The 24,572-nt window shown below is 39.5% G+C and overlaps 1 protein-coding gene across 1 annotated transcript in view; it reads right to left on the reverse strand.

Moving 5' to 3' along the window:
* The window catches only part of ANKH (ANKH inorganic pyrophosphate transport regulator), a 106,018-nt gene that overhangs the window by 10,163 nt on the left and 71,283 nt on the right, over nt 1-24,572 (reverse strand). Inside the window, exons 7-9 of the mRNA XM_032685793.1 lie at nt 22,193-22,285; nt 18,526-18,621; nt 70-199 (exon numbers count right to left, since the gene is read on the reverse strand). Of these exons, the coding sequence (XP_032541684.1) occupies nt 70-199; nt 18,526-18,621; nt 22,193-22,285 (319 nt within the window). The remainder of the gene's footprint in view (nt 1-69; nt 200-18,525; nt 18,622-22,192; nt 22,286-24,572) is intronic.

Genomic DNA, 24,572 nt, shown 5'->3' on the forward strand with positions numbered 1-24,572 from the left:
TCCTATAACCATACCTCACTGTTGGTTTGGTTTCGAGGTTACAAAATTTTTTTTTCTTGTTTTTTTTACCTGGAACTGGAAAGAAGGAGAAGATGCGCAAAGGAACGACACACAGCTCTGCAAAAGCGAAGTCTACTCCAATTATGTCAACTAAAATCTTCTCTGACACATTTGGCGTCCAAAACATCACAAAACAGAGCTAGGAAAAATTAAATTAAGAAATGTTTATGTTTCAGAAGGGAAGCACAGCAAAAGATAGTTCCTCCTGGACTAACTTACTGATGAGTAGATAACTCTACTAATGATAAATATATATGCTGTATATTTATATTTAGCTTGCATTCAAATACAGGTATATGTAAGAGAGAGACTTCAGAAGCAATTCATGTTCCTCACATGAGACTAATGCATATAGAAAGAATTTTTATGATTCCTGCAAATAATTGTACTTGAATGGTCTAATTGTTATAAAACCAGTAAGAAACTTGATTTTTACAGCATTTGCTCTGGTTAAGACATTCATATTCCTAAACAGATTATCAAATATTTTAGTAACTAAAGATTTGAAGTCCTGAAAGACCCAGAAATCTGATCTAAATCCAGGACTAGGGGTTTAAATGTGCTGCTGATGCCCGCCCTCTCAATATGCAATACGCCTGATAGCAAGGCAAAGGTGTTAGCACAGTCCTGCAGACACAGTGCCCTCAGGCCACAAATCCACGAAGTCTTGTTATTTTCATTGAAGAGTGTGCTGTTTAGTCCACACATGAAAGGAAAACTTCCATGAAAAACCCATTACAAATGGTACAGCAGTAGCACATACTGTTTAATTTTTTTGTCAGTACTGAGGCAGGACTTCTGAGCTGAGGGGGCTGTTGGCAGCTGGTATGTCTGGCTTCAGTTCGCTCACTGAAGAACAGTGCTCACAGCCCTTACAGGACTTTCCCCATAAGAAGGGGTACCTGGCATCCCTTCAAGTATAACTACTTTGTTATTTAATTTGGTTTTCTGATTTTAAAATTATTTCTTCCTGTTATTCTTGTAGTAAAGTGGATGTTAAAGAAGCGAGCTGACTGAATGGTGCAAAACTTGGGACTTTAAATGCTCTGGCACTCCTCTTGTCAAGTTACAAACCAGTGTACCAGGTAAAATACACACACTGGCTGTACAATACAGTCTGTAAAACTCAGTAACCACTCTGTTATAATTCAGCCTACCTACTATCCTAGTATCTAGCTCTTCTCTTTTTATCCAGTTGTCACGTGCCTACGTGTTCAGATGGCTTTTAAACCTAGTCTTTGAAGTCCTACCACCTCCAAGACAGCGGGGATTTTACTCTCATTCTTTGGTTATGTGCCAGAAATTGTCCTTTGTTTAGCCTACAAGCACCCAGATCGCATTAGTTTCCCAAGGCCTGTCACCGAGTGGCCTGTGGGAGGTCTTGTGTTCTGACCACTTGTGCGGTGAACAAAACATTTCACCTTCCCGCAAAAAGACTCATCTTCAGTTTTTCCACTTCTTAGGGTATGAACCACTATTTATTTTTCAAAATTGAATGTTTTACTTGACTAATCTGATGCTGTCTTGCTGTCTATCTTCATTACCTATACAGAGAACAGTAAGTGGAGGAAGGTAAGAGCAGAAGACGAACTGAGCACTGCTCTCTCCCTACCAACCCACTTGTACAGGGTACAATTGAAAGAGAGGGGACAATCTAGAGCAGAGGAGGTTGTGTGCTTGAGAATTCGGTTATTAAAAAGTAACTGTACAACAACAGAGTGAATTCTTTCATTGTTGGAGGCACCATTAGGCAGACTGCAAATGACCTGTAAAGCAGTAGTACAGGGAATATTTTGTCAAATCTTTCTTCAAAGTCCAATAAACAAAATAAAATACAAAGATGTCCACTCTTCAACTATAATTTGCTCTTTTCATGAAAGCAAAGACCTTTATACTGCTTAATCGTACTGTGCAATGCCATTAGCGTCCTACTGAGCAATATAGTTACTGGTACTGCGAGATTCCATACATGTATGCTAACAGCAGTCTGCCCACTGCTAGCAAAAGGCAAATAAAGCAGCCTTTCCTTCTTCAACAGCTGCTTGAAAGAGTATTGAACATGGTTAGACAGGCAAGTAAATAAGTGACCAAAGGAATTGTCCTCAATCCTGCTGTCTCTGAAGTTCAGGTTTGCTTCTGGCCTTAATAAGGACAGAGTTAATCTCCACCCAGCTCCCCTGGGAGGAAGGTCAGTTAGCCAGTGAGAGGTAATAACTTATACCTAGGTGGTACGTGGTCATTCCTCCTCAGCTGTTGCTGCAGTATTCCCCACCCACCCCCCCAGCCAGCAGGGAGTTGGTGCTGATAAATGACTTCAAAGAGCACTTCTTACATAGCAGCTGGTAGGAAAAGACAGCAGTGACTGCTAAGCTCAAGAATAAGCAGTTTGAGGAGGTGAGGCATAGCAGCATAAGGACCTTCTATTTCTGTCTCAGCATGCTCCCACCTTTTAGTTGTAAAATTGATAACTGTTTTCATTTTGTTCAGAGATTCCTCCATGTCCTCTTATGAGCAGCTACTCACAGGACACAAAGACTCAGGAAAACAAATTAATGCTTTGCATCATACAAGCCCTCTGCAATTTAAATCCTAGATGCTTGCAAATTGGGAAGCTTCTATACTATTTCAAAGACAAATTTAAAATGTAGTGGAAAAAACCCAGGCTCTACTTCAGGAAAAGAGTAAAGGAGGGAAGGTATTTCAGCTCCTGATTTTATCACAGATGAGATTTATTGAAAATAGGATGAAGTCAGCTTTTTTGTGATTCTGAGTGGTCTATATGATGTTTGGCATTGACGTGGTAAAAGGTGAAGCCTGATACGAGACCAGAGAAGATGGTAACAGATGAAATAATGCAAGCAGTCCAGGAAAACTGGGACTGTGGCACAGACAATTAGAGATACGTTCTGCTAACTCCCTGTGACTCAGATCAGGAAAGATTTAAAGAAATAGATTTACCTATGGCATGCTTCCTATCTTTTAATTTAACACTGTTTTCTCCTCCCCCTTGTGTTTCTCTGCATGTCTGCAAGGTTAAAAATAGAATAAATGGCTTGGGTAGGGTTACAGCTGTACTTTCATTTAAAATAATCAAGAGACGAAGCCTAAGCAGTGAAAGCTTCCGCAGAAGCCAGCAACGTGCATGCATAGTGGCACTGCAGCTCCAGGCTGCAACTGCAGTTAGCTGTTGAGTATTGTACCTGGCAACACTGCTGAGACTGAAGCATGTTGATGCTTTGGGAGTAAGAAATTTTCTTGTGGAGTTTTAGCAACAGAGTTGATTGAATTCCTGTCTTATGGTATGAGTGCAGCATGATATTAAAGGATAGTTTTGTTAAAGCCTTTGATTGTTTAACCAGAACTTCAACCGAACAGTGATGAGTACTTTAAAAATACAGGAAAAAAATGAGGGTATAAACTGGAGAGCGGAATGCTACTGAGAATAAGCAGGCCTGTAAAAAGACAGTAGTATTTATTATAGTGATGTTATCTCTGTATCAACAACAATAAGTTAAGAATTTCTGAAGGTGTTTTAATAATTTGAACTGACCTAAGTGTTATGATATTGGTAATTGTTCTACACTAGTAAAATTTGAAAAAATTTACTAAATATGTCAATAACTCACAGCACCGTAAGAAAACCGGTACAGCTGTACTAGAGCAGATCAAAGCTCCAGCTAGATTAGTACTGTCTCCCTGCTAAATGTCATTGGGAATTGCTGAAGGGAAGGGCACAAAAAGTGTAGCATGAGATGCCTTTTCCCTGTCTGCGTGGATTGAGCTTCTGGCAGTTATGCCTTCAGGATTTCAGTAATTGTGATGCACCTTCATCCCATGCAGCATTATGTTGTACATGCAACATATCTAATATTAGTGGTTTTTTCCATCCAGCTGTGCATTAAAGTAAGTAAAAAACCCTCTCACTTGTGTCTTAGATATTATCCTCAAGGAGCTCTGCTTACTTTTATGTGGAACCTGGCTATTCTCAGCTAACAAGTTCAGTATCTAAGCGTATTAAAAAGCCAAAATTAAAAACTTCTGCTGTCGCCAAGCCTGAGAGAATGAACCAAACCTTTGTTTCAGTATGGTAAGTATGGAACTGCTAGTGCTCAGTTTAACTTCTCTTTAATCTCTTAAGTACACTTGAGGTATTTGACTTCCACAAATGATTGTGATGAAAGATTGTTCATGAGATTTTTGTTTCAGAGGCTGCATGTATGAATTTGAATCCTTCTAGTTTTTGAAAACTAAGTCTTTTCATAGGCCTTGCATCTCCTGGAAGCTATTTCCATTTATTCTAGTTGCTGACAGGGATTACTAAACCTCAGAGACTCACTATATAATGTATTATAACACATTATGCTAATAAAAGCTATTGTCATGTGTATAGTAACCTGCAGTGTGCTAGACTGATTTGCTTTTTGGCACTTTTGGAAAGCTGCTTGTCTTTTGGGACATTCATTGATAAATATAAGGCACAAAAGAGTATTCCAGTGAGCTATGAACAACAGTACAGATTTTCTAGACTTCAGTGCAGTCTTCAGTTAGAAGAAAAATTGTCAGAGATACAGTATGGCTCTATGTTCCTCAGAAAGAAGCTACGGAATCCAAAATGGATGTTTTTAAAAACAGGTTAGACATGGACTCATGGAATGAGTCTCAAATAATAGATTTTGCCATGGAAAATGGTTAACCTGTTTAAAGTTATTCTGTGATGAAATGCAGTTCATATTTTGCTCCTGCAAAAAATATTCTCAGCAGATATTTCATATAATTTGTTGAATTTATTATATTTGCAGAAGTACAGCTGTCCAAGAGAGGTGTTTTACCTTTGAAACATTGTTCTATGTACTGAGGATTGTATTTTAACTAATTTAATGTACGCCTTGTTCACGACCTCTCTATTCTCATTTATGCTACATCGTGCCCAGTGAGGCCAGAGGAAATCTACTTTACATCTTATCACACATCTCAGGTTTGAATTGCACCTCATATCTTTGGGATAGTATCAGTTAAGTTTATCACTCCTATTAATATGAATATAAGTCATATGATTTTGTCTTTTGAACTGTGCAATAAACAAATCAAAAAGTAGCCTGAGTCTCATATAGTCAGATCTCCCGATTTGCCAAATATCTCCATGGCCCCCTTCTGTCTCACACAGACAGAACTTCCATAATTCTGTCTCGTTTCAGAGCTTGTATCACACAATATAAACTGATCTCAAAGATATGTATCTGAAGTCAAGAGAACAGCTTGTTCTAACTTGCATTAGTGTAAAATGATGAATTTGCCTCCTCTGTACAACATCTTATTTTGCAAGATGCTGAAAAAAATTGTTTCATAGTTAGTGCTGTTTTATGGCTATTTCAAATCCATACCTTCATAGACCTTGAAAATTTAGTTCTTTAAATGACTATGTAGTACTGGGGCTTGTCACTCCAAAACTTTCTCCAGCAACTTACTGTTGGAGGAAACTGCACTTTGCATGTTTATGAAGAATAGAAGTAACGATGATTTTTACCTGTTAACTACTTACTAGTACTGAAACAACAGAAATAGTTAATAGTTAAGCCCCTTTTCAGACTACGGTTGAGATGTGTTTCTGTGCTGAATTTAGGTGTGCAACAGAACACAAAGTCCTAATACCTCCTGAAGCAAGCGTGCCACTATGGAGTCTCTCAGGTAGTTGAACAACACGTAAAGTGTTCAGCAGGGTTCTTATGAAGGAAGGTAATGCAGCTTGTCATCAATTTACACAAATAAAGGATTAGTGTGTTATTGTGGACCAAGAAATCAAAAAGTCTAGGTTTTATCATAAAGGCATTATTCCCCATTGACAGGAAATCAGTTTACCATGAAAATAACCAATTAAAAAACTTCTTGCCTTTAAAGACTCAAGGAAGACTCATGTAGAATCATATGGTATCTTTACTGTAAATCAAGTCAGAGAGCAGTCTTTGCAAAGCCATCTCAGTTTTGGCACTTTTGAGGAATTTTTGATACACAGCAAAAACCCTAAATTCATCATCCCAAATTGTTTGAGGCTTTGAGGTGTTAAAGGTTGCTGCAGTGTGATGCTCTGTTGAGATACATTATGAGGTGTGCTCATGTTCCCTGTAACTCAGAAGAAGGTCTTTTTTTTGTATGGGAAATGTAAGGAAGGTCTTCAGGAACAGACTGTCCAAAGCCCCAGGGAACATGTCCTGATCCCACAATGAACAGTGCTTTGAGCCAAAGGCTGGACCTCATAAACTCCTGAGGCCTTTCCAACCTGATCAATTCTGTGATCCCATGAAGCAAAAAGCCCTGGATCTGAGAGCAGTAAAAATGTCAGACCACAGACGTATTTGAAAGTGATTTAGCATAATACTGATGACTTGAATCACAAGGACATTCTCTTAAAATGATCATCCCTCAGGCACATGCAAGTCAGCACAGATTTCTGTGAACTTTGTGTTCTGTGAAAGGGGTGTAAAGATGAAATAAGATATCATAAAATTTATCAAGCAGAGGGGGAACAAAAGGAACCAGAACCTGCCTGTGGAAACACTCCTTAACTTCTTATCTCCTCCTGAAACAACTGGTTTACACATACCTAAGTCTCTCCCTGCCTTCCCTAACTTTCGTTATAGTTTGGAATGATGGAGCACTATGTTTTCAGAAATAAAGCTACAGCAAGCAGCTGCACAAATCACTGACACTCTAACAGTATTTACATGATGCCACATCTGCTTTCCCCCAGCTGCTGCTGAAAGTAATTAGGTGGTATTTTTCAGGCTGGGTTGGGTCACTAAATTGTTTAAGGTAGTCATTATATCTCCCCACCGAATTTTGCTGCTTAAGTGTTTTACAGAAAGCAGGATATTTTACTGGGTACAGCTTCACTTCTAAAAAGCTCGAATAAACCAAAGCTGGCAGATTCCTGAGCCCTCTCTGAAAATTGTTGATGTAGAGAGTTTTTCTCAAAGACAACTTGGTACTCAACTTCCACAGAAAAGAATCTGTGTCTGTATGAATTGTGCTGCAGACACACAATTCTGAGGGAAGGTCAGGGAGGGTCAAAAGAAGGTCAGTGAAGGGCAAAGATGGGCAGACAGAGCTGAGTGGGCAGGGGGCAGAGAACAGTGGAGAAGATGGGTGGAGATGAATGAGGAAGCAGGGCAAAGGAGGAGGGCAAAAGAGTCAGAGAAGGTAGAAGAAAAGCAGAGATGGGCAGAGAGGAGAGGAAAGGGGCCAGAGAAAGGCAGAGAAGGGCAAAGGAGAAGGATGAAGAACGCTCAAAGATTGTAAATTCACTTTCCCAGTATTGACACTAAGGGTGTACTAAAGAAATTCATCCTGTGATTGACTGGAAGGGTCTGGAGAACAAGTCTGAGAGAGCTGGGGTTGTTTAGCCTGGTGAAAAGGAGACTCAGGGGGGACCTTATCGCTTTCTACAACTACCTGAAAGGAGGTGGGGATTGGTCTCCCAAGCAACAAGCAATAGAACAAGAGGAAACAGCCTCAAGTTGTGCCAGGGGAGGTTTAAATTGAATATTAAGAAAAAATTCTGCATGGAAATTGTTGTTAAGCATGGGAACAGGCTGCTCAGGAAGTGGTGGAGTCACCATCCCTGGAGGTATTTAAAAGACATGTAGTTGTGGCACTTGGGGACATGGTTTAGCAGTGGACTTGGCAATGTTGGGTAAACGGTTGGACTTGATGATCTTAAAGGTCTTTTCCAATCGAAACAATTCTGTGACTCTGTGATTCTGTGATTCTGTCCTGAGTTTTCTGCAGCCCTTGCTGCTTCTTACTGCGATTATGGAGTATGAGCAGAAACGTGCTGCAGTGACAATTTTTGACGCTTCCTTTCCTGCTTTCTCCAGCCATTCACACAGAATAGACCCTTTGTGTGAAACCTGAACAATCACGAAGGAGACATCAGTCTCCACCTCACTGGAGCAAACAGGAAACCCTTGTTCCAGGGACAAAGGCTCAGTGCAGTACCATGGATGGGACAAGGTCCTGATGAGGATTTCATAAAGTCTGCCTCTGGTGGTCCAGCGTCTTCCTGAGCAGGCAGGAATGGTTCCACTCACGTCTGAAATAATTTTTACTGAAGTGGGAACTAAACCCAACCTTGAAAAGGTAAAGAGCTGCTTGAGCTAATGTCTACCAATATACTGGTTTTGAATTGTTATTTCTGTGCCAGCAGCCTGAAGATAAAAAAAAAACAATTTAGGAGTTCAGAGGTGGGAAAAATCAAAGCAGCGAAAACAAATTCATCCGTTGGATGAATAGTATTATTCTAAAAGCTGTCCTTGGCATCCGTATAGTGTATGACAGTAAAATCAAAATAAAGTGGATTTAGTCTTAAAAGTTAACATTGCTTTTTTAAAATACGAATTTCCAAGATAGGACTTGTGAAATCTCTTTAATACAACGAGGCTGTAATGAAACCATTGGTGAAATAAGATTTGAGAGTGTGGGGAAAATCTGCACCTCTTTTTTATGTTCTCTCTTTGTATACTCATAAGAGATAAGGACGCTGAACTCTTGTCACATAAGGAATTTCATGTCACACAGGGAATGCATGGTCGGCAGCTGGGGTTGTGTCCTCTGAGAGGGACTAGTTTCCTGTTGTGGCATTTATTGCTGTGGATTTTACTGTCTTTAGTCAAGCCCAGTTGTAACCTCTGATAATAAAGCAACGCAGAGATGCATAATAAAAACAGCCAATAAAAGACTGGAAAAAAATGAATTAACCTTGAACACAAATCTAGCAGCCTCTTCAAGGGTTTGAGCATTCATTGACTTCTGACACTGAATGTCACAGGTATATATGGTGGCAGCAAAACATAGTTCCTGTACACATTTCCTTTCATTTATCTTTAAACTTGGGTGGAAAAACTACATAGAAGGCTAAATAATGCTATACAGTACTTCAGTTCTTAAAAAAATGCAGTTTGTACTGTTTCTTAAAACCAATTGCTAGCCATGACTAAGCTCTTCTTTGTTATAAAAAGGTATTCCTGAAAGCAAGCAACAAATATCAGGAATGAAGATACACTGCAGTAGCTACTCTCAGCCGGAAGATCTTCAGAGGGAATTAATTATTCTCACAAGCAGAAAAGGAGACATTCAGGAAAACTTCCTGTTGAGGAGAGCCGTAAGCATGAACTTGGACAGGGGAAGATCTGCTACTGCTTTAACTTGGATGAACTGGACAATATACTATATGAAGTATGATTGCTTTAAATTATGTGGAAGGGAATGAGGATAGGCAGTATTAATCTGCAATTCGATACTGTGTGATGCCTTGAAAAAATTCAATTATTATTCAAACTCTAAAGTTCCACAGACTAACTTCCTTATAAAACTAACAACTTCCTCCCCCCCAAAAGAAATCATATAACCTTGGTCAACTTTAGAAAACAGCAAAGGCTCAACATAGTTAATGCAGTAATACAAGCCACTTTAAGAAAGTTGGCTCTTGAGTAATCTTCCATTTATAAATTCTAGTGCAGTGGCTGGTAACTGATCTACTGGATCTACAATGCTGTGAAACTCTAGCTCATGTCCCAGACCATGTTTGTTAAAACACAAGTGTGTCAAAAACTGAAAAGCATTATTACCATCAGAAGTCATGTTACCTTTCTGATCCAGAATTCAAATTTGTGATTTCTACAGAGTAACTCAGTCTGCTCAGTGTTACAGTTTGAACACTGATAAACTCACAGATTTCCTCATTTTCATGAAAGAAATCATCATGATGAATCTTGTTTTCCATAGTATGGCACAGCTGTTTCTTCTAGTAAGGCAGAAATGCTACAGTATCCAAATCCTCACGACAGAACAGATTAATGAGGTTTATAACTGGATGTCATATTGCATTCCCCTTTTGCAGGAAAGATGTCAAGTACCTGAAATGCCAAGGAAGTTAAAGTATACCTTGTCCTTTTCAGACCCTGATGCTATTCCCTCGACCATGAGTCAAAAATTTGTGAAAAAATGAGGCTTTGTTAACTTCAGTCCATTTGTACCTACTTGTTCAGCTGCTGTGCTCTTCTGCACCATCACTGCACAAAGACTACATCTTTGGCTCTCTCTTTAGCATTAAATACTCTCATATTTCACCACAACTCCCTCCAATATCGTTCCTTTTCCTAATTCACAATTTGGCCCTAATGGGCCATCTTCAGAATGTCTGCTATCTGTCTTCTGTGTAAGAGTTGAGATGGGCAAGTGGGAAGGTTTCATCATTGCATGCAGGTTAGACGTAAAGCACAGAGAAGAATGCCTAAAAGCATCTCAGAAATCACCACTTTGTTCTGATTTCAGCTTGTGAATTAAGAATCAGCTTTAGCAGCCCAGAACATATATAGCTATCAAAGCTATACTATTTGCAACAACTGGGTAATTTTCTTTGGTAGCAACCCTCTCAATACACTGAGGAAAACTGTGGCATTTTTTATTTTTAATTGTTCACCTTTCCAGCATCTGAATCACTTGAAAACATGGAGATAAGGGAGCAGGTATTTGGCTAAAAGCCTTGGAAGTGAGAGTGGAAGAGAAATAATGAAATAAAAGCCCCGACAGTTTCTTGAAGTGATCAGAATTGCAAATTGCTTTGCTCCACTCTGATGATCTTTACCAAACAATCAAATGAACACACAGAACTCTTCTCTTCTGTTTGCTCAAATGTGTGAAGGTGAAGGGATAAATTCTAGTATTTCTATGTTTTCTTGCTACCTGACAGTCTAATACTGATTTCACAGTAGTAGTGGTAACTGACCTTATTTTCTTTAGGAAACAAGAAAAACACTAACAACATTTTTGTGAAACTATGTTTGTACTGCTTGTGGCAAACCCTGTTCTAGAATATCCCTTTGTACATCCTCCGGCTACAGCAAAGCTACCTAAGACATCTAAAAATTAATCTCAGGCCCTGAATGCAATTTACTGTCTCTTGGCCTTGAAATAAGACCCTTCAGGTATTTCATCTCCAAAGTTGGAAACAAACTGAAGTGTATGATACTTCTGTAGCTATTGCAACTCAGTAAGTGCATTCATGGTGACTAAATGGCAGTCTGCATGAGACTCCTGACACCAATCAGCTGACACCCAGGGATCTGCCATGCAGTTACTTCACGCTATGGACACCCCCTTTCTGCCTTCCAGAGGTTTCAGTGAAACCAGAACATATTCCTTGGCATTTTTCAAGCCTAATTCAATATCAGCCTGAATACAAGCTAAGGATACCTACTAAGCCAGCAGTCAGTCCTGCTGCAGAGATGCAAAGAATTCTTTAACTTCTCTCCTTTAACTTCTCTCAACAGTTGCTTTTTGCCTCATTGTTTAGCAGACAGCGTAGCTGAAAACATCAAATACATCAGCGTCTTCTGTACGTAAGAGCTTTACACTGGATAGTTTATCACGTGGAAAATGAACTTATTTGTAAGTGCAGAAAGGAATACGAAATGGTATATTTATTAGACTAGGGACTGAATATTTGAGAGGAAATGGGCCTGTGAAAACTGTACAGTCTTTGGTGTCCCTCATGGGAAAAATCAGCTGCCAGACTGAAGGCTGGGAAATATGATTTGCTGAGTTCAACTGGAAATTAAACAACTATTGAGTATAAAATGTTTGCACAGCATGAGGGAGTAAGTCAATAAGGCAATGCTATTGCAATAATACACTGAGTTGATATGAATATTCTGTCTTCACGCATGTAAGCTCCACTTTGATCTGCCAGTGCTACATTCATTTTACTGGCTGGTGGAGCCTCGCTGATCACCTGGACAGGAGGGTCAGCAGCTGGTATACGCTTGGTAGTTCCTACTTTGGCATAACCAAATCCAAAACAGAGAGCAAAAGCTTGGGCATCCGGAGCTGCCTTTTAAACAGACAGGGCTTCTCAGCCTGAATGAAACACAGCTGCTTCTCTACCAGAGTGGCTGACTCTCTCTCTTACAGAATTAAGTAGGAAGCAGCAACTACTGAGTACTGTCTTCTGTACTTCTAATTTTTTCATAAAGGGAATTTTCCCTGTTACACTGGCTACCTTGTTCTTGATCAGGCTTTTCTTCTTATCTCCTAGGTGCTCGATGATTAATTATAGAACATAACCAAGCAGTTGATGATTGAGAATTAGAAAAATGGTGGGATGGCTTGCAGTAAACTGTGGAGAAACGGAACAAAGACTTTCCTCCTCCTCTCTTCATAGTGAAACTGATCCCATGACAAAGACCTAGCAAGAGAAACCCTGTGACTCTGGAGCTCTCCCTGCTGTTTTCACACTGAGATGGGATCCATTTGTTGAATCTTGCAAGTCTATGGTTCCCAGCATCTGTCCCTTTTTTGCCCATGGGTGGGGGGAAATAAAAGATGCAGAAATGAACATGACAAATGCTGCATCTTAATACTTCTGATTGTTATAATACAGTATAAAACCCCTCACTTGGAACGGCACTCTGAATATGATTATATGCTTATCAGATACATATATTATACATTAATATATGAGATGAATATAACTGCCAAGTGATGGTAGTTTATGCTGCTGTGCTACAAGGTAAAATCACTGGAGAGCTGACAAAATGTCAGCTGACAAAATGTTCCAGCTGCTCCTCCTAAAGGACTGACAACTTACAGCAAATGAAAGAAACAACACTTGCCAATAGTAATTCCTTTAACTGCAGATGCTCATCAGCAGGAGCCCTTAGAAATCAGCACTTTTTTTCCTCCATCAAAAGAGTAAGTTATGAATCTAAATATTACATTCTATTGACAAAAATATGTAGTATTTTATTTATAGCATGTAAGAGATTACCTAACAAATAATATAGAAAATAATATTACAAGTATTAAAAACATTTTACAGTTATAATTAGATTCCTCGATTATAAGCAATATAATTGAGGAGTCAATAAACAAAACCTGACTGTAAGTAGGTGACATTTTGACATGTATTGACATACATAAATTCAGCTCTCAGGGTTAAGCGCATAAGCCAGTAAACTGACCAGCTGTCTGCTCCTAAGTAAACTAAATTTAAACTTTCACTAAGATTTAAATCTAATGCAGGTGACCTGGCATTTGAATTTGTTTACCACAGCACAGTGCATATCAATCTGTTTACTTTAAGGGCCTGAACCTTCACTTTAGTTGAAACTTCATGGCAATGTTGGGTTTTTTTAGAGGGATTTAAAGCTTTTACTAGTTTGTTTGTAAAAAGTAAATCCGAAATTTGTAAATCTTGCATAAATCACATACACGTATATGAGTGTAAATGTGAAAGCTTTCTTTCCACTCTATCGTTCAGTCTTTTGGAACAGAAAGGAATGAAAAATGACGGGGCAAATCTGAACATCTGGATTTAGTTTCTTAAGTGGTGTCCACTAATTAAATAAAAGACCGCATTCTATACAATCGGCTTCTCCCCTTAATCGGTCTGTTTATTAGTGAAAACTATTACCTTCCCCATTTGTCCCTAACCATGTATTAATTTAAAAAAAATCCCAAAGCAGCATTGAAATTCCTTTTAAATAGCACTTGTGCTGTTGTACTTAAAGCTGGAAAGAGCTTTGAGCTATTTCTAATAGAACACATGTTAAAAGTGAGAAGTACTGTGGAGATCTCCTGCTGTACACTAACTTAGTGACAGACAGATGAACATGGTGTGGTGTGCTCAGCATGTCCCCCTGGCACCTTGAGCCTGTCTTATTGGTAAGGGAAAAACTGTTGTAATACACAGAACACTTAAGAATATGAAGATATTCTTATATGTGTCTTGATGACATTTTAGCTAAGAGGGAAAATGCAGCTAACAGAACCTGGTGTTTGGAAACGCATTCCAAAACCATTGTGGTCTGTCCCAGCTGAGGCTGCTTGAAGAGAAAGCTGAACCAATTTGCATAGCTCTCTAACTACTGCTGTAAGAACTGATTGCTCCTTTCCTGGTATAAACAAACAAGTAAGTACAGATTATTCTGGTTCATTTTTAGCGAAGGTCAGCTAGGGAGCTTTCACAGTGCTCTCTCAGAAATCTGTGTTCTCTTATCAGCATCCTGTATGTTTCTCATGCAGTGATCTTGTGTCAGCTGCACTGAGCCAGCCATTTGTTTACCCCAGTGTTTGCGCCTCATGTTAAGGAAGACATGTCTTGCCTTCTACCATGACTCTGAGACATAAAGAGATGTATATACTGCCAGTCCCCTCAGGGAGTTAAATGTCCCACTTTCCCTAGTGCTGCCTGCACAATTGATGGCTGGCTTTCAACTCAGGGCACACAACTTCATCAACCTGCACAGGGTTTGCACACAGACGTGTGCATGAGGGGACGGCTGTGACCACAGAGAGTAGGCTGCAGCAGGTGCAGAGAAGAAGCTTGAGCCTTCAGAAAGGAGATCTCTATTACTTTCATATAGCAGGCACGAACAAGTGACATGAAATCAGCCTGAAAAGCCTTGCGGTTTAGAGGCAGGTGACCAAATGCTAATCCTGTGGCTGCCAGCAGCTAACATTAGCGGAGGAAGAGGATCTGAACTGACTGCAACTTCCGTGTCATCACATAAGACTTAAATAAGAGCTCAGCTGGAAAATGGAGAGGGAAAGATAATTTCGCAGTATCTGTGCTGCACCACAGGCTGCCTTGGAAAACCCCTGAATTCTGCACCATGGTGTCCAAGCTCAGAGACACTACCAGTATTCTAAGAAAAACCCTTGCTAAGGCACAGCCTGTTTTCTATTACTCCTGCTGAGTATGGCAGGGTTCCTTTAAGTAGCTTGCTCCTTGCACAGCCTGACCCTCTACACACAGTTCATGAGTAAGGGAATGCTCCCCCTGACAGAGTAAACCTTTGCTGCAATGGAGAAATGCAGTAGTTTAGCACCCAGACAAATTATTTTGGGATTTCTGCACTGGACTGAGGCTGACACATCCCACAACCAAGGGGATGTGTGCTATAAATGCACCACTTTTCTCTCACGAGTCTGTGTCTTCACATAGTTTACAACTGTGCAACATTATCAGGGCTGATCTGTAGGATCATCTAAACAGGTCTAGCATTGAACCAAAATCTTTAGTTCTTCAACTAAACATTCTTCAACAAGCCTAATCCACAATGGCAGCAACACTGGCATTTGGAGCAGTATCTCTACTTACACATGGAAAGAAGCATTTTTCCCATAGTGCCAATATCAGAGAAGTAACAAATAACAGCAAACAGCACTATGCACACTCTTTAAGCTGCAAGTAAATTACCAAGCATGCCTTATTTTCTAAAATCAGAACAGTCCATTAACTATATAGGGCAAAATTCTACAGCTGACTCCCTTCCCTCTGCTACACAAATTTTACATTCAGTTACACAGTCACAAAACAGGGCTGTTGGAAGGAATCACTGTTAACCTACAACCAAAACCACATCAATATGACTAATCACATCAGCTCTCTTACATGTCGGGGGTCTAATGGCTTCTACTTATAGCCTTTAAATAAAACAGCTTGTCTACATAATTTTCACTCAGCAATACCACTAATTTCCATTTTTTGAAGAAGCAGCTTTAATACCCCCCTGATGCTTAAAATCCATGAGACAATACTTATGATCATACTTCACAGAACACATGTGCATGATGCCCAGTTACTGTGTGAAGGCACAAGTGCAGCCTTTCGGATCCCATGGAGATTGAAACAAACCACAACGTTATGTTTCTTAACAAAAATATGTATTTTCTTCTACTCTGACCCAACAGTCTCACCATCAACAACGGTGAAAAAGTGCTTTCTGTTGCAGCAGTAGGTTTGCAGGTGTGACTGGTCTGTGGAAGGAGGTAGAACATTTTTCTGCCAATTTTATGAAAAAAGTATGTCTTTCATGATCAGAAGGTTTCTGAGGGTTTTACACTGGGAAGATACTTCCCTGCATGTTTGCTGCTTGTACATAAAGCTTCACTGTCATTTTTTTCCAGTGGTTAATGGACTTCCTTTACATCTTCTGGAATCCTTGTATAGATCATCCACTGGAAAATGCATTCACATGACATGTCTAAGTACTTGATTTGGTTTGTCTTATCAATCTGGGAGCTTGTTCCCCACTTTCTCTCTGATCTGAAAGAACAAGATGTCAAGCCACTAGTCTGACTGCCATTGGTTGAAGTAGAGCCCCTGAACAAAAACACAGCTATCACTGATGGCCCTGGGAGCTCACCTGGAAGCAACAGAGGCAAATTTGAAGTCTAGTTCCTTAGAACCTGTGGCACATACTAACTTCAGTCATACCAACACCTACTGAGTTTGTGTGCTGAAGCATTTGCAGGCTCAGGCCTTTGAATCAAACTGAATCTTTAGAGATCATGTGTCTATTTTTCCCTTCTGTCTGTTGACATGCAATCCTAAGAATCTGTCACTAGCAGGCAAAAATAGAAACAGGACAGGAAAAGCTATGGACCTCAAAAGTGTTTCTGGAATTTCAGTGTGAATAAATCTCTCATGATGAGCTTATGAAAGAACTGCCCTTGAAAGTATTGTGGAGAACTTTTGGGAAAAAAAATCCCATAAAGACACAAACCAAAAGCTTACTGCAGTAATTAAAAATTACTCTGCAGAGGATGGTTACAGTAATGTGAAAAGCTCAGGATCTATCAGAACTCAAGCAAACTGATAAATACCATGAGGGATTAAGAATATTGTCAGTTCAGAGAAATCTCAGAGATTTAAACAGTATTCTCAGAACAATTTATAACAAGAAAAGCTCTGCCATTTGTGGGTCTGTAACAGCACTGACAGACTTCAAGGGAGGCTCCAACTGTAGAGAACATAAACTTGGCCTGGCACAGGACACAAGAGAAAAACTTGTCTTCAGAGAATGGCCAATTCAGTGGCAACAAACATCTGTCTTTGTTTCATGGCATAGGAAATACAAGTTAGAGCAAGAGCTGTTGGTCTCTAAGCCACATGACGAGTTCAAGCTTAAGGAAATTAAAAGACAGAAGAGATGTCACATTGGCTCATGCAGTTCTATCTTTGATGGTGGCCAGTTGTAGTTGTTTAGGGAAAAAGTACAAGATACAAAGAACAGAAGAAATACAATTCAGCTACGGATGAATTGAGTCACTTCATTTTCAACTGTGAAATAAGACACAGAGTACTATATTCCACATTCCCAGGTTGTGGCAAGGGAGTGGGTTGCAAGTACTTCAGGCTTGTGTACTGTAATGTTGCCTTTGACATAAATTAGTTTCTGTTCACACATAAGCCGCATGCAACTCAGTCAAAAAGGTTCTACGCTAAAATGAAAAGGAGAGAGAAATTCTGTCACCACTCCGTTACTCAACAGTAAATATATGAATGTAGGGAGAAGGGAGTTATAAAGCAGCCAGCTACCCCATGGGAAGTATGGAACTCTGGGGATAAAGAGAAAACCTGTTTGGGATATGAACAAATTCAATTGTAAGACTCTGAACATTGGATTCTAAAACAATTACTGCATTTCCCAATTACTTTTCTAGTGTTACAAAGTACTTTTTCTGTGAAAAATCTGTTTTCTAGGTTCTCCTTTGTTTTTGTTCTGCTACTGCAGGTACTGAGGAGAGACGATGTCATGGCCCCAAGCGCTAATATAAATCCATCCTATCTAGAGAAACAGACATTGGATTTACCCTGGTCATCTGCTCCATTATTTGCTATGATCCCCACCAATTCTAAGAGTTTTCTTCTAAAACTGCCTGTTTGTTGCTAAGAAGACTTGTTCAGAAACAGTGTTCTTGGAGAAGATGCACTATATGTCTGTGTGCAAGCTGGTAGTTTTGAAACACTGTAGGTTCAGCAAAATTTCTCCCTGAATGTCATCCCCATGCACTGCTTCCCAGTGTGGACAAGGCTTTAGATCCTTGCATCAGTGTCAGCACCATCTCTGAGACTGCCCTTTTTACTTAATTTTGAGAGCATACAGAATCAACACACATGGAAGTACCCCCACATGAAAAAACAGTGCCATGAGAGGCAGCACGGAAAAGCTTCTGCAGGTTCAACCTGTGCTGCCCTTCCTACCATTCACAGTAAATGAAGGACACCCAGGGATAGGCTGCCATCCCACTGCATGTGACACAAATGCATTCTTTTGTTTTCCTGACATGCTAGTTACCAGAACTTTTGTTCATTTAAAGAAATAAAACCAAAAGAGATGAAAAGAAAAGCAGATCTCTGATATCTTCTTGCACGTGGAGGTTGATTTGAAATGCAGTGAAAATAAAGTAAGTCCAGCCTTTTAGATATCTGGCGTGAACTAATGACAGCTGATTTTCTCAGTACTGCAGTACTATGACCACACTCACTTCCCCAGATAAAAGCAACAGATCCTCACAAGAAAAGACAACTCACCTTTCTTGAACTGCTAGTGCTTGTAGCATTAGGTAGAGGAGACAGTTTTCTGGTTGAGATGAAAATCAGAGGGTTGAACAAAGGTTTCTTACCGTTAAGGACAAAGCCATGCAAACAAAAGTGAACTTCTTGATATGTGTTGCTGTGACGATGCTGTTCGTGTTCACCAATTTATTGCTGGGGTTATTCTAGGGTAAGAGAAAGAGATAGTGAGCATTAGCTTGGCTCCAGACTACCGGGAGGCTGACAGCACCAGGGTCATGTGCTGGACCTGACTGGCTGTGCCTGTCCATGTCTGACTTTGCTTGTTTACTTTATAACCTGGAGCTTTCTGAGTACTTTGTACCACTACAGAACATTTTCCGCTTAAACTGACACCAACTGCTGTTATGGTCACTGAAGGGCTGTAATCTTTTCTAAAGAATAAGTCCTATTTAATAAATTCAGCTTTGAAAAGGGATGATAGCTATTTCTAAGGAAACTCCACATGCTTTTTTTTAACCTGAGTGTGAAGTTTGTGGCATGTTTTCTCAGGAAAAACAAGATTTCATTCCCTTTCACCACAAATTGGTACCAAATCACCAATGCAAGCATCCTTACTGATCCAATTAGACAAGTAGGTAATATAAACAAAGCTCCTGGAACAGTCAGCTCCGTTAATGCAGTTTAATGAACAGAACATAATTAGGACTATTAGATGTTCCACCTTGAACATGGGCTCTGTAATCACATGGCAGCGAAGTTTTACTTAAAACAACAACAGCCTTCTTCCAAATATCTAATATAGCAAATGAAGCTGAAGATTTAAAATTGCCCTTGGGGAACACATAAAAACAATCTAAATGGTTTGCGAAAGAAAAGGATGGGATATCAAAGCGGGGCACTACTAGGACCCCTGTAGCAAGAGGCTGTTGGGTCATCTACTGCATTTACCCTGGGGCTGTTTGAGATACACAAGTTTGTGCACCCACTGATAAAACCTGTACCATGAGACACAGTACTACATTTATACATCCTTGATGTAACTCAGGTAGAACAGCAGTATCTGTCACATGGTCAGCCTCCTTTAATGCAGTTACTCATAAGAGAAATAGAACTGTTGCAAACACATCTTGGGAGGTGACAAACCAAATGTAAGCTCTGTGATTTCACACACATTCAAGTCGCTGATGGAATTTTGCAATTTAAGGCTTTTGTTCTGATCAGTGCAGCAACTGCACCTAGACAGCCCCACACTCCTGCCTAAATACCTTCTTGGAAGTCTGGGTGCATGAAAATGCACATAGGCAGCCCAGATCCTAAAGCAGGAAGCCACTTCCACAGGTGACCTTTTTTGAGAATAGGTTAGGAAAACTCTCTGTAAACACTTTTTCACGCATCTATTCCTATTAATTGTGTTTCTGAAGAAATACTTTGCTACGGTTAGTTTTTATATATGTGAAGACAGGCCTTGCTTACATCACTCACTAGTGTTTAAAGGAACTTTTTGCTGGATGGCTTAACTTTCTAACAAGGCTAAAATGACAAAGAGGAAGAAAAACACACCCAAATCAAACCATCCAAAAGTTGTCATTCATTCCTACCTCATCGCTGCTATCTCTGCCTTTGTCCTACTCCACCCTTTGCTCTAACTCTTGACCACATACTCTTTCTTCCTAACTCTTGCATCCTACTTCGTTCTCAGAACAAAACACTGTGCAGATCCCAGAGCAAAAAGAATACCCATTCCCATCTAGTAATCAGATAAATAGCATTCGCAAGTCTTCTCACAGTTGCTCTGAATCAGGTTGCATAGTCCATTAAGGGTAATGGCATTATCACCACATAAACCAGTATACAGAGTACAGAACTAGGATATGCCTGTTTTCTTTAAAAATATCAGTAGTAACCCTTAGTCTGAATCTAACTACTAGGCCATGAGGTTGCCCTGGACACAGTCTCACAAAAGACTGAACTAGGACTCTGCACCTCTCTTACAAATGTGAAGAGAGGTAATGATTTCCCTGTGAAGACAATCATCTGGCTTCTCAAGTAGAGCCACTGAAGAGGGGCATACTATTAGGACCCAAAATCCAAATCCCATCAGTCAGTGTGCTTCTGATGGCCATCAGCATTGCCAGCTTTCTGAGTAACTGACAAAAGAAAATGAGAGTTTGAATGCATACACACTGTTTTGGCATCTGAAAATCACAATGAAGGCTTTCCAGGGTCCAGAAATAAAAAGTGTTTCTATCCAGACTCTTCCGAGAAAGCCTTAGCTTAAGGAAAAAAAGCTTTTGAAAAGTACAGTGACACACAGAATACGTGTGACTGAGGGAAAAGCAATTCTCACAGTAATCTAAAAAAAACCCCAAACCACTGTGGGTTTCAGGTTTCGTATTTATTATCTGAAATGTACGGTGGAGGTATTTACACATATGGTTGCAAGGATATATACTGCTGCTACCTCACTTTGCACATTTTATTCCAAATTGCTCTTAAAACATGGAACTAAAATTCCCATTATGTAGTTTTTTGGCAATTAGATGAACTATAGCCATCTGTACCCTACCCTAGCATTTTCTTCCTCACATTGTTCCACAGGAGCCCTATGAGCAACCTTTAAACTGAAATAAATGAATTGACAAATCATGGTCTAATCCTGTCACCACTACAGTTGTCAGCACATCTTCCACCAGCTAAATGAGAACTGAATTTAGGAGTCTTAATTGCTGTTACTATAGCTTGGTAATAGTGCATTTGATTGTGGCTCAGATCAAATGAGGTTAGCAGCCCCTGAGTTTCCTGTCCCAAACTATTTTTATCTTGAAGTTTATTGGGTTTGCATCTGCAGTTCCTTTTCAGCAGCATGACCTCTGAGAAAGCCTGCATGAGGTATTTTATCTGATAGGTCAATTTAGCTGTACACAGGCATGTTAGGAAGTTATAACTGATCTGACTTTGTTTTGGTTTTAAATTCTCCTTGGAAATACAGTGGATGATATCAAACAGGGCTTGCTCCAGTTAAACACATCAGAGCGATCAAACATATTTTTCATGAGTATTTGGAACCAGAAAGTTCAGTTACTAATTGGTAAATAAAGGAAAGAAGAGGATCTGGCATTTGAATTCTAGAGTCACAGGACAGGACTATTCTTCACGCAACATATGGACTGGTGAGTACCAGTCCTTAATCAGAGGAAAAAAAAAAGAGACTAAATAAAATCAATTTTTGTTATATATTTACTCTGCGCTCAGTTCCAGGATCAGTCCTTGCATTCTTACATAATTACATGATATACCAACAAAAATCTTCATAGCCTTGGTCAGCTAAACCAGTGCAACTAAAAGAATGTATGTTATCTCTGTTACTGTCAGACTACGAAACACCCTTTGCTAAACATTAACATAAGCAAATGAACCCAAACCCACTTGAGAGATACCACAAAATCTGGAGCAGCGACGTGAGCTTGCTCACTCAGTGGTGTCACTTTGGGAGAAATAACTTCACTACCTAAGTAGCTACATCATAGTGAGGACTTTTTTTAATCCTTAAAAATACAGCACCTATCTGTTCAAAAGGCAGCTTAATACTTTGTAACACAGAGCTAAGGTTAAAATCATAAATCAGACAACAGCTTGAAGCCACCCAAACCCAATTAATTTTAACTAGGATTTTAAAAAAACCCATCAGTGGAACAACAAACAGAGAGAACAAGGAGGACCACACATGCAAAACCACACAAAAGGTATTTACCGCACCCCAACAGGGACACTTACCTTGTCAAAAGCAGGGTACACTGCTCTGATCTCTGTCAGCCAGCCATACGGCATGTGTCCCACAGGATATGTAGCTGTCAGAATTGCCACTGCCTACAAATGGAGACAGAGAGGCATGAACTTCAAATCTTCAAACACAACAGTTAAACTAACATACAATGACATTGTCCACCAATATCACCACATTGACCTTGACACAAGGAGAAACCAGACAAGTGACTGAAAGCTCTTTGTTTCAGGAAGGCCATTAGAATGGCCACCATTTGGCCTGGCATTTTAAGCTTATGAAATCTTTTGTGCCACGAAGCTATCTCAGTTTTGTCATTTCACCATCACTCTGGTGCTTTGGGATAATAGTTAACTTGAGCTGTGGTGCACCCCTCAGCCAGACAAACAGCTCCCTCACACATTGCTCCTGAGTGATTTTATTTACAGATAGCTGAGTAGCAGAATGCCTTACAGCTCATGGTAGCTTTGGATCATATTGCATAATTTTAATTTATATACATTTTATTTGGTATTCTTATGTATAAAACAGCTTTAAGCAAAACAGAGAGATGACAAATCAGTGGGTCTCAGTGGCTGACTGACATCAATCTGATTACACTGGGGCAGGAGGCACTTACGAGACAAAAAATTCCACCTCTCCCAGTGAACGACAAATAAAACCAATTCCAGATGAATATTTTTATCTTGAGAAACAATTGTCTGCCTGAAATTTAAAACTACAACCTTTTACACTTTCACAAGTACAGTTCAAGAGGTACATAAAAGACAAGCTCCCCTATGTGATAAATAAATAATTGTGATTCATGAAACAAATGGGTGATTATATCAAAATAAAACAAACAGATTGTAAAATTTAATTACACCCCCATAAAGAAATAAAACAGACCCTCACAAGGTCAAGAGGCCTAAACCCTCCTTACTATCCTAAGAATAAAATATAGTAGAACTTTAAATCTTTAGGCGCCTGTTTGTCCAAGGATGCATGAATTATGCCTGGTTGTAGAGATAACCCTTTAGCTTTAGCTGTAAGAAAACCCATATATTAAATACTTAGCAAAAACCTGTAGAATGTATATGTATATGATATAATTAATATGCATGAAGTAGCTAAGATAAATACTAAATGTACCCTGTAGTAAGGGTGTGCAGATTTGGGAAACTGGTCCCATTTCTGTCACCCAGCCGGCTGCTTGCTTTTACCATATAATAAACTATTATTCAAAAACTTACAGAAACTCAAGACTTTGTTTATCACACCTACATAGGGGAAAGATTTTGGTGATGTTTCTGATTGCTGAAGAAAAAGTCTAAATATATGTACTTCATGTCTTTCCTGTAGAAAGGGTGCTTCAGAGCTCTTCGTGAGGCTGCCTGTAAATCTACTGTCACTCCAAGTTTTCTAGTCCTCAGTGCTAAAGGATGCATCTGTACTGAGAACTGCATGACTCTCTTAATTCTTAGAAATCAAAGTGCTTGACTGCCTTTTGACTGTAGGTTCAGGTCTGCTACCATCCACCTAAATTCTTATTCATTTTACATCTGGTAATGGTAGCTTCAGGAAAGACCTTTTTTAACTACTGCTGTCTCTGTTTCAGTGCTAAACTTTTGATGTACGTTTTCTTGGTTATCTGAGCCCAATTTCCCATTATAAATGTAACTTCTGTCTTTGCTTGGTTAAAAGACCTATGCCAACAAATGACCATGTAGAGAGCTAATTTGTTCCCTGTGCTGTTTAAAAAGAAGGGGAAACATAGTGATATCCACAGAGAGGAAGAAAGTGCGATAGATCCTTCCCTGCTAATAATAGCTTTAATAATGTTTAATGTACCTTGAAAAAGTAATTGGTTCAAATAAAACAAACTGGAATTTTAAGACCGTACCCTTTTTAATTGCACACCTTCCCATTAATGTATTTTTAGCAGAATTTCCATCTGAAATGAAACCTAACTAGGTTAAATCAAACAAGGAATATAAAAGATATTTTGCTTATTTTCATCATGAAGTCCTAAAAGACTGCAAAGACACAGTACCTGTAAAGAAAACAGTATTTCACTACCACATTTTGTATGCTAGATTCCACTTGGATTAAAATATTGAAGTTTTTAGCAGTGATTTTTTTCCCAGTATTTTTCCTTGGTGTGATCCCAAAATATATGCATGTAAGCTTTTCTAAATGCCTAGAATCTGTATTTGACAGGTGAAAAAGACCCCCATCAAATCCAACACCAAAGAAGTAGCCCAATAACCATAACTGTGCTGGCAGTCCAAACAAAAGCAGTGGGAGTTGGACAATGCTAGAGGATTGCAGTCCTCATGAATGTGTTACAGCCTGGTCCTTCATGGGGACATCCTGCCCACACTGAAACTTGCT

Source organism: Chiroxiphia lanceolata, chromosome 1 (assembly GCF_009829145.1).
Source record: "Chiroxiphia lanceolata isolate bChiLan1 chromosome 1, bChiLan1.pri, whole genome shotgun sequence".
Taxonomy (NCBI): Eukaryota; Metazoa; Chordata; class Aves; order Passeriformes; family Pipridae; genus Chiroxiphia; species Chiroxiphia lanceolata.